We start from the raw sequence: 13,679 nt of genomic DNA, 5'->3' as shown, positions 1-13,679 counted from the left end.
TGAACTAGCTGCCCTCGTGCCTTCAGCTCGACACCCTAGAGCTTAGGGCTTATATATTTATTTTGATTTTGTTTTCGGCAACCATTGCATTTACTACTAATTGACGACAATCTCGCTGTTACTATATCTTTAGAATAGATATACTAAATTTAAATAAGAATACATAATAGTAATGCTACCAGACCCGTAAATGTATGATTGTGAGATCGGGGGTTCGAGTCTCAGGTCGGCCCGACGTTATATCCCTGGGAAAGGCACTTTTCACGGAATTCCTATTTAGCTTGGTCTTTTGGGAGAATGACCTTTAACCCGGAGGTCCTCCTTTTCACTCTTTTCCTACCAGGCCAAAATCCACCACTGGCCTAGGGCTTTTGTCTGACCTATTTGTACGCCCCTACTCCACAGATTGTCGTACAATATTGAACATTTATTCCAATTACACTAGTGTGGGGTTTCTAAAAATGATTATGCGATATCGAAAGGGTAATATGAAATCAACAATTTTCCTGCTTTGAAAGGTCATAAATAAAAAAAAATGCAACGACAGCATTATTCAAACTTTACAGGTAGGTTGTTTCAATTAATGCAAAGAAATGCTGAAAGTTATGTATGTGTATTTATTATAGAAGAGTAAATATGAGACATAATATACTGGAGTCGGGGGAGCACTTTTCTTTTCATTTTCATGTTTCGAAGGGGACAGAAAAAAGCGCTGAAATGACTAAAAATTGCCTGTTAGTGCTATAATTTCTTTCGATATCCGCTAACAGGAAGTCTAGTCTATAATTTCGAAAACATGGATCAGCCGAGAATTTCGTGTCTTTTCATTACTGGATTGGAATAGATAGCGAGCCACTTGAGCCGTATTTTGTGGCTGTCGGTCCAGCGAGGCCGTGTCCGGGAGCCTCGCTATAAGAAAAGTGTTAAATAACCCATTAGTCTTGATAGGGGTGTTAAACCTATACTATTTCATTTTCAAGAATAAACATAAATACATTTAATTTCTGTTGGTTCCATGAGGAAATTTAATTTACAATGGCATATCTACGTATATACGTACAAATACATGTTTGCATTAATAAAAGAATTATACTTAATGTCATAGACATAAATACTCCAGACACCCCACTCGTTCACTAAAAGCAACCTTTTTGATCAAGGACACGCCCAAGTGACCACCCTCCTTAACGCCGTGTCACCAACACATATTTGACGTTGTGAGCCTGAGTTCACTTATCAGCTTTGAACCTACTTCTCTTGAGATAAAAAAAATTATTACTTGAAGAATTTTTCATATGGGTTATGGTGGTAGGTCATGATTTGTCCTTCGAGTGAAATTGCCAAGTTGTAAGCACGAGTTTTCAACAACTGAATAACACTGTCAATTTTACCCATACGATAAATCCTGACTACCACCATAGCGAGTGTAAAATGTTCTTTACAACACACTGATATCAGCTGACATGGTTCAAATGACCAATCAAGTGGACAAGAAGATCCATTCAAGAGTAACACGTAAAAAAAAAATCATGCCCGTTGGAGTTAGGATTGGAAAAGAATCTCGTTTGTTGAATAATGCGAGTGAATCGGACATAATTTCATTTTCCTTCTGTCTGGGATTCGGGTATGGCTGAGGCTTTCTTTTGTTTATTCGTGGCTCCATTCAGATTCCAAAACTTGTGCTGGACCTTATCTACTGTAACTCCCTCGAAAAACTCCTCATATCTTGTACTGGTTGTCTGCATCTTTGAAACTGAAAGATGCTATTTTAGTGGTCTTTCTTAATTTCAGATTTTTGCTGTCTTTTGTTGCCATTTTAGGGTATCCCTCTTTTCTGTCTGTAAAGACACAATGTCAGGATTCCACCAAGGAGATTAAAATCATTTTGGAGTTCTCCTCCTCAATAAACTTATATTGATAATCATTCATGCAATGATATTTGAAGCCTATTGGTGGTCTCAAAACTTTGTTGCTTGCTTGGCCCACGCTTGACAAAGACAGAGCATGGACAATGGTCTTTACATAATAGTCTAGGACATTTCATTTACAGATACTGGCTGTACATAAGGTGGTGTGGGCCAGGCCAATAACACTGTTTGAGTTGTTTGGTCTCATAGCCACCATGGTCATCCTGCCATCGTTTATGAATGTTAATTTGCTACAGTCGCGAGCGTTTTCTGATGCAGTTATCTGTGGGTTAGTGGTGGTATTACGTTAGGTGCACCAATAATATTATAGTAAAGGGCTTGCTATTAAACTGGAATCTGCGCTATACAAATGCTATTCGTTATTGATCTTTACTATTACAATTAGTGGCTCCTTTTGCTCCCTCAAAAGCTATGATTTCCCTCTGAAAGCTATTTGTATTTGTATTAAAATTTAGTAAGTGTTTCGCGGCGTTCGGTACTGCATAAGGTCATATGAGCGCAGGGGAGACATTAAACATTTTCAGTTTGGTATGAATTAATTTTGAATTTTGCCCGGGTGGCGGCCAAAGCCTACTCTTTTTTAACCACCGAGGGATCTTTCACGAGCACAACTTGCACTCGGGACCTCCGAGATTTGTCACCATTATCCAAGAAGGCTAAGTCTTAGTTTTTACCTACCCTGAGATCAGGTGTGGACTGAAAGACAGCAGTACAGTAGGAGCCAAGGGGTAGTAGTAGAAAAGCTGCAGAAAGCGTCAGAAGAGGGGGGCAAAGGGGAAGGGGGAAGGGAGAAAGTGGAGACGAAAGCGAACGACAGGTTAGAGAGCAGGAAAGGAGATGAAAGAAGTAAAATTTAGAGAAGAAAACTTCCCATCGCTGTCAGGTTTCAAACCCGGGATCTATTGAATGAAAGGCGAACAACGTTACCCCCAGACCACGAGAGCTTCCATTGTATTTGTGGATTCCCTACAAGCAGAAATGTGTGAATAAACAAGACATGTAGTTAGTAAACAATACAATAAAAGGGAAAACCATTATTGCAAAAACATAGTAACTGTGCTAAACCATGAAGTTCAGACTAGTCATAAACCAAATAATTAGGAAAGTGAGAGAGAAGGACATAAGCATCTAGTTTGCACCTCAAAGCTCAGCTTGTATTATAAGGCAAAAAATCGACTGAACTCTGACTTGTGTCTAAAACGAAATCCATGCCGGCATTCTCATATCTTATGGTATTCCTAAACATTCATTCCCAAACAAAGTTCGGGCTTACCATTCAATTTGCTCAGGGGAAAACCCTTCCAGTGAAAAGTTCAGAGTATGAAAGCAGTTCAAGTTTGTTTGCTTTGCTCAAGATTTTAAAGGCTCAGTTTTCATTTTACATGGCTCAGAAATACAATTCAAGAAGGCCGAGAACAAAATTCAAATTCAGTTCCTTTTTCACCTGATTCCCAGAGTGGCAAACCAAGGTTGTATCCCACTCCGCTTCGGTGACTCTCTCTCTCTCTCTCTCTCTCTCTCTCTCTCTCTCTCTCTCTCTCTCTCTCTCTCTCTCTCTCTCTCTCTCTCTCTCTCTCTCTCTCTCTCTCTCTCTCTCTCTTTCACGCACACACCTCACACACACATACGCACTCACACAAACACACACACATACTCACACTTTGGCTCTCTCACAGTTTTTCTCTTTCAGTATTTTAGTTTCTTTTCATCTCACTTTGTTGCTCTATTTCTGTCTCTTTCGTCTTTCTTCGTCTCTCTATCTCATTCTGTCTCTGTATCTTCCTTACTTTCTTGCCTTTTCTTATTTTTTCTTTTTGTTTTGTTTTCTCTCCCTTTCAACACCGCCTCTCCACCCCCTCTCTCACTTTCTAACTCTCCAAACAATATTGTCCTAATCATTATAAACGATGTCTTCGATACTCCTTTGAGTAGGTATAATCTTGTGTTTGGTGTTCTGTAGTTGAGCGGTAAAATTAAAGCTCGACACCCACCGCCCTCACCCCGCCATTTCGAACTGGTTGACCAGTAGGAACATGAAACAACTCGTTAAGACCGTAGTGATATGCGAAAACTTGGGTAGGAAAGGAGGGGGGGGGGATACTTTTTACCTATATTGCAGTTTTTGTTTGTTGTTGCTTTATTTGTCCTCTGTCTTGGTCTCTACAGGCACATTGTTTAACATGGACGCGGAGCCGGTGTCCAGGTCAGCTCTTATGTACGCTATCTCCACAAATAACGAACTGCGCAAGGGAGGTAAAGGCATCACCTTCAACATGCTCTCAGACGACGTGGATATAGACAGCAATTTCGCTGTTACATCAAAACGTAAGAGACTGTGGATTATCAAGCAAAATAAATGCTGGAATCTTTAATCCTTTTCTCGTTTTAGTTTTAGTTTTACAGCACATTTGCTACACCATTGATAGCTGATATAAGTGCCGAAGATTAGATGTGTTACTAGAGAGTATCATACAAAGACAAGAATGTTTCGAGATAAAGACAATTGACTTTTCAATACAAACAGTGAGTAATGCAATGTCAGTTACCCCAACTCCAGTCTCTTTTTAATAGGAAGAGAGAGAGAGGGAGAGAGAGAGGGAGAGAGAGAGAGAGAGACAGACAGACATATAGATCGATAGATAGATAGATAGATAGATAGATAGATAGATAGAGAGAGAGAGAGAGAGAGAGAGAGAGAGAGAGAGAGAGAAAGAGACAGAGAGACAGAGAGAGAAAGAGACAGAGAGAAAGAGAGAGAGAGAAAGAGAAAGAGAGAGAAAGAGAGAGAGAGAGAGAGAGAGAGAGAGAGAGAGAGAGAGAGAGGAGGATAGAAAAGGGAAAGGGTAGATGAAAGGAGGACAACAGATTAAAACTAAAATGCCTGACCTATGAAATCACAGCGTAACATAAAATGCTTTGTTCTTTTAAAGACAGTTGGCTAGCCGATCAAATGTACCCCGTACTTTCTGTTGGTTTTTATTTCAGTGTGTGCACAGATGTCTTCAGGTATTTTTGTCATGTACGGCTCCACATCCCAGTCCACGTTCAAGACCTTGCAAGCCTACAGTGCCAAGTTCAACATGCCTTTTATCACACCCGACCTGTCAGGTGAGGGGTGTGTCTGCTGTCATTTTTAGATTCAACCCTCTAATATGTGTATATTAAATACTCTTTTAAATCAATTCTAGGCTATTTACACATTACTACCAACGCTACACGCAGGTAAGTAAGATGATAGGGGTTGAAATATAGAAATCAAATACAAGGGGTACAGGGCTGGCGTGGTGTGGCACGAATGGCGCGATCTAAAAATATGTCCCGCAAGTGCTCAATTGGATTGAAATTTGGTGAATGCTCTGGTCATGGGTGCAGGAGAGTATTGTTGTTAGCTTTGATAAATTGATTTGTCACAGCAGCCTTACAAGCAGGTGCATTACGGGGCATGAATACTTTTCCCGGGTTTGATTTTGAAAGAAAAGTACATTGGGCTAGAGAAATTGGTTGATTTAGCCTTGGCCATCACACGCGACGCTGTGCCCAGTGCATAGTGAAGTCTGTACTGGATGTGATGGGGCTGCAGTTTTATGCTACAAACTTTCAAACGAAGAAGAACAGCGATGAAAAAGATCGCACAGTCATTCCTAAGTCTTTTCTCGACTCATCCTGGGTCTTTGTTTGCCTGTTGAAATTGATTTCTCAAGCATAGCGTTAGGATGAATGAGTCCAACCTCGGTTTTGTCTGTTTGCGTCCTACTCGCTTGGGTTTGTCCTTTTGGGAGCCTGTCGTTGCCATGTGATCCCGTGTGGCATACACAGTGTGTCTGTTCACGTTGAACATTATCTCGACTAACGAAATCGGAGTGCCCACCTGAAACATTTCAATGATGTGATTTCTTTCCCATTCATTCAGCCGAAGCATGGTGAATCGAAAAAGAGAAGCCACTTGTTTATGTGGCGAAAACCTAGGAAGGAGTCCAACTTTGCGTGTGTAGTTTTTGTTTTTAAAGTTGCCTACACATTTTCACAGTATTGGACGAAATATCAAAACCACACGAAAGACATTGTCAGACAAAAAGATAAACCAGTGCATCCGAGTGAATGCAGTTCACGAATGACAACGAGTTTGCATGGCATGTGTAAAAATATGAAAGTAAATGGATGTGTAGTTTTTGAGCTAGATCTACACACTTTTAAAATGTGTGAAGTCAAAAATGTTAAAGAGTATTAAAATAGTATTCCCAAACTTGATTGTCGGTGGATTTTATGAAACTGTTAGGTTTTACTTTGTTCTGCGTTTGAGCTTCAAATGTAAAACACCGTTCCCAAGCAGCTTAGATAATAATTGTAAATTGCTATGCCTTCTTTGACGTAATTCAGATAATTTGGGAAGTGGACTCTTTCTCTTCTGCCATGGCCAACGCAAGCTGTCTGGAGATGGCACTGTTTCACAAAGACCGAGACACGCGATGAAATCTTTCCCACTGAACAATAAATAGAACTGAAGTCTTCCACGAGTGACTGTTAAGAGCCCAAAACTGACACCATAATTAATGCTAGTCGACCTAGTTTAGTTCGGATAAGGAAACAATTATTTCTTTTTCAGGAACAATTCATAAAGAACACCAGCCTCAGATGCTTTTCGCCAAGCCTGTCTACGCCGACGCCATTGTTGACTTGGTCAAGGGGTTAAACTGGAGGAGGCTTGACTACGTCTATGACAACAGTGAAGGTGGGACACTAGCTCAGACACGACGAGATAGGCCTATATATATATATATATATATATATATATATATATATATATATATATATATATATATATATATATATAAATATTATACATATATATATATATATATATATATATATATATATATATATATGTGTGTGTGTGTGTGTGTGTGTGTGTGTGTGTGTGTGTGTGTGTGTGTGTGTGTGTGTGTGTGTGTGTGTTGGCTCTCGTCAATTCTTTTGGAATATGGGGTTATTGGTATCATCTTAAAACTTGTTCATTCGTCTTCTTGTCGATGACCCCCCACCCCCGAATCTATCTTGAATGGAAGTCAAGATATTTATGATTGGTTAAGGGTTCGGGTAGCCTGAGTTCAGACATAAAATTAGCGAGAAAATTGCCGCCAACGTTTGGTAACATTGCAAAGCTTGAGAGCCCTTTGGAAACTGTAAATTTATATTTTTCCCCCTTAAATTAACGTATTTCCCCGTAAAATGCACATGTAAGATGTGTTTTTAAATGATCATAAAAGGTTTTAAACCAAACATCAAACAGTAGAAATAACCTAACGAGCTGAAATATGCCTATTTCTTTGATTGCATTTCTGTGACGAGCGCCTGATTGCGCGCGATGCCTCACATAAATATCTATATTTATATACTTCTCTCCATATATTCATATAACATTATATTATATCATCTTTCCCCTTCTTTGTCTTTCCTTTTCTTCGCTCTCACTAAATTTTCTCTTCCCTTCTCCCTCTCTCTTTTCCCCTCTTACACGTTCTCCCTCTTTCTTACGCTCTCAGATATTCTTTCTCCCTTTCCCTTACCCTCGCATTCTCTCCCTCTCTCTGTGTCCTTCTCTCTCTTTGTCCCCCCCCCCCCCCTCTTTTTTCGATCTCACTGCCATTCTACACCAGAACCTCCTTAGTTCTAATTATGCATTAATTTACCCCCCCCCCCAACCGTTCTGAGGTTTCCCAGCATAGAATCACAATTCCATCATACTACTTGACCGTCAATCTAGATGATAGATGAATCCTCGCTTTATTGTTGTTTTGGAATGTTTTCAAACGAATCGAATGAATATGAAACACGTAATAGAATGATGTATACGACAGCGGGCCCCCCCCCCTCCCCGTCCAAGCCCTCCCTTTCCCCCCGAGGCGGGAATAAGGTTAGCAATAATTGAATGAATCGGTAAGCCGAGGGATTGTTATGAAGTCATGTAACTTTATGTAGAAGGAGATATTATATAGAAGGCTATAAAGTATATATATATATATATATATATATATATATATATATATATATCTCTCCCCTCTTTAAATCCTCTTGTTTTTCTCCCTATGTTTCCTTCTGTATCTGTGTTCACCCCCACCCCCTACTACATCTGTCTGTCTGTCTGTCTGTCTGTCTGTCTGTCTGTCTGTCTGTCTGTCTGTCTGTCTGTCTGACTGTCTGTCTGTCTGTCTGTCTGTCTGTCTGTCTGTCTGTCTGTCTGTCTGTCTGTCTGTCTGTCTGCCCGCCCTGCGTTCTCTTTAATTTGTCAAACAATACCTTCCGAAACATAAACGGTGACATGGGTGCCATTTTGAGTGGGTATTACCTTTCTTTTCAATTTAAGAAATGTTAGTCGGGGACCAGCCCGTGCCTGTGAGCAGACAAGCTTTAATTCCTTTACATCGAATTTCGATACGCTTAGTCTGTACTGTGAGCAGGGGTATTAACCGCGATGACGTTTCGGCTTACTCAGAACGGGGAACAAGATAAGACCAGGGCTGGCAATGGTTTTGCTTTGCTTTCAACAACGACCGATGCGGCTCTCAGAAAGGGGACGGCCATGCTCAATTGTCGCGGCAGACGGACAGAAAACAAAGGAAAGATCGAATTGTTAAATTGTGACTACAGATTACTCTCCCGATCTCAGAAAAAAATTGGTCTCCCAACTATATGGCAAAATGTGTTCGCTTTACGGAGTTTGAGATGAGTGAAGCACGATTCTATTTTTTCCACTACCCGTCCTTCGCAGTTTGCTGCACAGAGTTCAGTATGATCATAATAAAGTAGTCCTCATGTACCACGCTTCTCATTTTTATACTAAGGTTTATTTCATTGCACAGTTTTACACCTCTTTCACAGTGCTGTGAGCATTAATTAAGATAGAAGAGCTCAGATCGGCACACTGACGGCCATCTCTGAAAGTTCGTATGGGGTGGTAAAGAAACTCCAGACAATTTTTCTTTTTTAATTTACGGATCCAGGTGAATTCAAACCTCACAGAGAGGGAGTGTTCACCTTAAAGAATGCCTCAATCATTGTATTATATCTTCTATATAAAATACTATGTTAACATGTGGCTGCTTCAGAACAAGTGAATATACCGCATAGAAGAGGTATGAAGATAATGAAACAAGCCTGTCCATTAAACACTGTTGGCACCATTAATTTGTAAAGCCATTGACTGATGTTTAGACAGAACCCGGTCTTTTACATCCTATCTAGTAGGACTTCTAACTAAAAGACGGGGTGCTCTCGTGGCCTAGAGGTTAAGGTGTTGGCCTCTCATTCAAAGGCCTGGGTAGCGACGGAAAAAAAATTCTTTTTTAAAATTGTCTCCTTTCACCTCCTCTCCTGCTCTCTAGCAATGTTCTATCGTCTGCTTTCGTCTCCTCTTTCTGCCTCCACCCCCTCTCCTTCTTTGCCCCCTCCTCTGGGCTCCTGACTCTTTCTGCAGCCTTTCTACTGCTGCTCCTTGGCTCCTTCTATGCTGTCTTTCAGTCACACCCCTGATCTTCTGGTAAGAAAGACCTACACCTGGCCTTCTCGGACAAGGGCGAAAAATCTTGGTCAGCCCGTGTGCTAGTTGCGCAGGTTAAAGATCCCTTGGTGGTCTAAAATCGATAAGAGTAGGTTTCGGCCACCACCCGGGCAAAATTCAAAATTTCCTTCCAACTGAAAACGTTTAATGTGTCCCGTACGCTCATATGACCTTATGCAGCTGTGAGCGTCGTAAAACACTAACTAATCCCCCCGCCCCCCCCCCCCCCAAAAAGAAATCTGAAGGACCCTCCCCCTAAGCAAATACACTTTACTTTTCGTATTCTAGAGAAAGATAAGAACACGCTATCTGAAAACAAGGACTTTCGTTGCTTGCTTATAAAAAAATTTCGTATTTTCATAAGAGTCTTAGGTATTTTCTACATTCTTTATGACCACACTGTCTTCAATTTTTTAAAAATAATGCATGAAATCTGTCAGTCTGTAAAGCATACCTTAAAGTTTTAAAATCTTATAATTCGTCCGTACAGCGTTTTTTTATATTCGAATCCAATTGGAGATCAAAATATTATCCTTGCACTTTGTCTTGAATAAGTAATCTCAGTCTGGGCTAATAATTCCAGAGTGGAGTGATTATTCTTTGACTATTACTGGGGTTTTTTATAAGGTGTTAGTAAAAACAAATCTAGCTCTGCATAATATAATGGGAAAATGTTCTGATTGATTATGTTATCCTACTCTAAATGTCTGATCAAAGTGAAACCACAAAACTCTACCTAATCTTTCGGTAGAGCTATGTGGGTTTACTTTGATCAGACATCTAGTCATCAGGAGAGTAGCTACTTGTCCGAACCTATACCAGGTTCACAAGACCCTCTCAGCGGACACAGATGCACTCAAAATTGTCCGAACCTATACCGGGTTCACAAGACCCACTCAGCGGACACAGATGCACTCAAAATTCCCAGACAAACCCCTCGACACAAGTCCCAGCTGTAACTACCTCCGGAGCAGCAATGTCTTATTGAGCATGAGGACCAGGTCCACGGGTCCCCTAATACTGGTCGAGGTCGCGATCTCCCGGTTGAACTACAATGGGGCTTACGCGCATCTTTAATTATTCAGGGTGTGCTGATCAAGGGATCATGGGCCTCGACCAATATCTTCTGATTGCCTTTTCAATGTGTCCCAAGAGAGTTGGGTGTAAGGCTACAAGACTATGCAAGATAGTTGAGTGCCAGCCTTGTACTGCTACAATTTGACTGAGGAATTTCACTGAGGAATTTCACCGTGGTTTTTTATTTTGAAAGGTTGCATGTTGCCTTCTGGAAATAAACTTCAAAGTTTTGAGGTCAAGGTTTTTGGAAAATGGGTATTCCATTGTACAGTCACTGTCTGTCTGTCTGTCTGTTGGTATGTCTGTCTCTCTCTCTCTTTCTGTCTATCTCTTTCGCTCTGTCTCTCCTCACTCTTTCTCAACCTATGTATTAAACCTTTCGCTCTGTCTCTCCTCACTCTTTCTCAACCTATGTATCAAACCTTTCGCTCTGTCTCTCCTCACTCTTTCTCAACCTATGTATCAAACCTTTCGCTCTGTCTCTCCTCACTCTTTCTCAACCTATGTATCAAACCTTTCGCTCTGTCTCTCCTCACTCTTTCTCAACCTATGTATCAAACCTTTCGCTCTGTCTCTCTTCACTCTTTCTCAACCTATGTATCAAACCTTTCGCTCTGTCTCTCCTCACTCTTTCTAACCTATGTATCAAACCTTTCGCTCTGTCTCTCCTCACTCTTTCTCAACCTATGTATCAAACCTTTCGCTCTGTCTCTCCTCACTCTTTCTCAACCTATGTATCAAACCTTTCGCTCTGTCTCTCCTCACTCTTTCTCAACCTATGTATCAAACCTTTCGCTCTGTCTCTCCTCACTCTTTCTCAACCTATGTATCAAACCTTTCGCTCTGTCTCTCCTCACTCTTTCTCAACCTATGTATCAAACCTTTCGCTCTGTCTCTCCTCACTCTTTCTCAACCTATGTATCAAACCCTCTCCACTACCTTCCAATCTTGATATTCAAACCTTTTTTCTCATCACCCCTTCCGTCTCTCCTGATATTTCCATGCAAATCTTAGGCGATATCAACGGAAGCGTCATCATTGTAGAAGATAAACCCGTTTATAGGAGATCGCATACTTTCGATAGATACAATACAACAATTATCGTAAAACTAGGATGTTGTCAGTTGCAACATTAGCTAAAGTTTGATATATTCCATATCGTATTGCTATAGAACAGTAATAAATCTATTTGTGGTCTTTTTTTTATTCCAAAAGACTGAAACAGACGAAAACAGCTCCAAACAACCGGCAGCCCCCAGCCTCTCTAAAATAACACAACAACCAACTTCCAGTAAACAAACAAACAGAACAACTTCAAACAACCAAAACAGCCTGAGTCAGTGAACCGCGAAACCAACTTTAATGGAAATATACACTTTAAACTCTTTTTCCAAACCATAACTTTCATTTGGGCAGTTAGAATAGGTAAAGAAATACCTCATACGGGTCGTCGTCTATGGTTTTTATAACTCTTCTAGACTCAAACAGAACATTCAAAAGCAGAGTCCTTGGCATGAAGGTAATTGGAAAAAAACAACTTACCCCAAAACAAGGAATTTGACAAAAGATATACTCTAAAAGCAATTGAAATGCCCCACAGATGCATCAAAATGTAAGTGTTCATGAATACTATAATAACACTTGAGAGGCTATGCCTTTTACTTTGGGTAGATTTATTTCTCTTCAACCCAAAATATGGAGCAGCTGCAGTCACAATTACCACACCACTACTGCCATCCAAGCTGAAACGAAGAGAAAAGCCCACAAGCTGCGTAAACCCACTGGTGAAGGTGGAGCCGTTAAATGTTCAAAAGTGGCGTCGGTAGCCAAGTAGACAGGATACCGGACTTGTAATCGTGAGATTGTGAGTTCGGGGGCTCGAGCCTCTGCTCGGTCCGATGTTCTGTCCTTGGGAAGGGCACTTTACACGAAGTTCCCATTTGGTTCGGTCCTTTCGGAGATGGACGTTTAACTCGGAGGCCCCGCCTCTTAAATATCTAATAGTGTTCATAGGGGCGTTAAACCTATACCATTTCACCAAAGGTTCAAAACGTGGCAAACGTGTCTCTGCCTGAGTTGATCTTATCGGTCACAACAAAATTCACAAGTCATCTTAACCTTTAATTCGGCAAGTTTTTCTATTTTGCTGGAAAGATGTCCCCTCTAGGAATGTATAAGTCATTGTCAGACGTTAACAGAAGGGTTATTACTGCCACCAACACAAACACCTTGTAACAATTCATATAACCACCACTACAAAACACATTAACTGTCACGAATACCTCTCTATACAACAACCACTATCACAAAAGTCTCTCTCTCTCTCTCTCTCTCTCTCTCTCTCTCTCTCTCTCTCTCTCTCTCTCTCTCTCTCTCTCTCTTACTCTCTCTCTCTCTCTCAGTCTCTGTCTCTCTTTGTCGGTCTCTGTCTGTCTGTCTGTCCCCCCCCTCTCTCTCTCCCTCTCTCCCTCTCTCTCTATTTCTTTCTTTTCCCACTGATTCTTAACCATTTACAATCCACCCCTCCCCTTTTCTCCCCACCTCTTTTCCCTACCCTCCAGGCTTGCTAAGAGTCCAGCACGTATATGACCGGCTCAAACGTGAGCAGTACGGGATAGAGATCGGCTTCAGGCGCATTGAGCAAGTGGAGTCAGCCCACGAGGACCTCAGAAGGCTGGACTACCTGGACAGGGAGAAGATGAGGAACATCGTCCTTGACCTCTCCTCCTTGAATGCTTATGCAGCGCTGCTCAGGCAGGTAATAGGGCAATCCTGGGTAGGCCATAATGTGTTTTTCTGTATAATAAGAGGGCTGTGAGCATTTCACTCCCACTTCGACACAATATAGGTCAACTAGAAGGCTGGTTGTTTCCACCCTATTTTTTTAGAGCCAATCCAGGCTGAGCACGGTTTAACATTCCAGCATACAGATGGAGTTACTCGATAGTTAATGAAAAAAAATAATAATAACAACAAACAATAAAGAAACGTACTCGCTCTGAAATCGCACTCAGTTCCTTTGCGTGCACATAGCATCACCCAACTAATATACCACAGAGCCGTTTGCAGATAGATAGACACATAGGTAAGTGTAGACAGATAGATAGATAGATAGATAG

At 41.0% G+C, this 13,679-nt stretch overlaps 1 protein-coding gene across 1 annotated transcript in view; it reads left to right on the top strand.

Moving 5' to 3' along the window:
- Positions 1-13,679, top strand: part of LOC100533314 (glutamate receptor subunit protein GluR5) — a gene marked incomplete at its 5' end in the record, with an annotated part of 137,422 nt that overhangs the window by 39,304 nt on the left and 84,439 nt on the right. Inside the window, 4 exon segments of the mRNA NM_001204612.1 lie at positions 4,095-4,253; positions 4,914-5,036; positions 6,532-6,657; positions 13,122-13,318. Coding sequence (NP_001191541.1) covers positions 4,095-4,253; positions 4,914-5,036; positions 6,532-6,657; positions 13,122-13,318 — 605 coding nt within the window.

This window comes from Aplysia californica, unplaced genomic scaffold (genome assembly GCF_000002075.1).
Source record: "Aplysia californica isolate F4 #8 unplaced genomic scaffold, AplCal3.0 scaffold00454, whole genome shotgun sequence".
In the NCBI taxonomy this organism is placed as follows: Eukaryota; Metazoa; Mollusca; class Gastropoda; order Aplysiida; family Aplysiidae; genus Aplysia; species Aplysia californica.
This window is presented reverse-complemented; position numbering and strand designations above follow the sequence as displayed.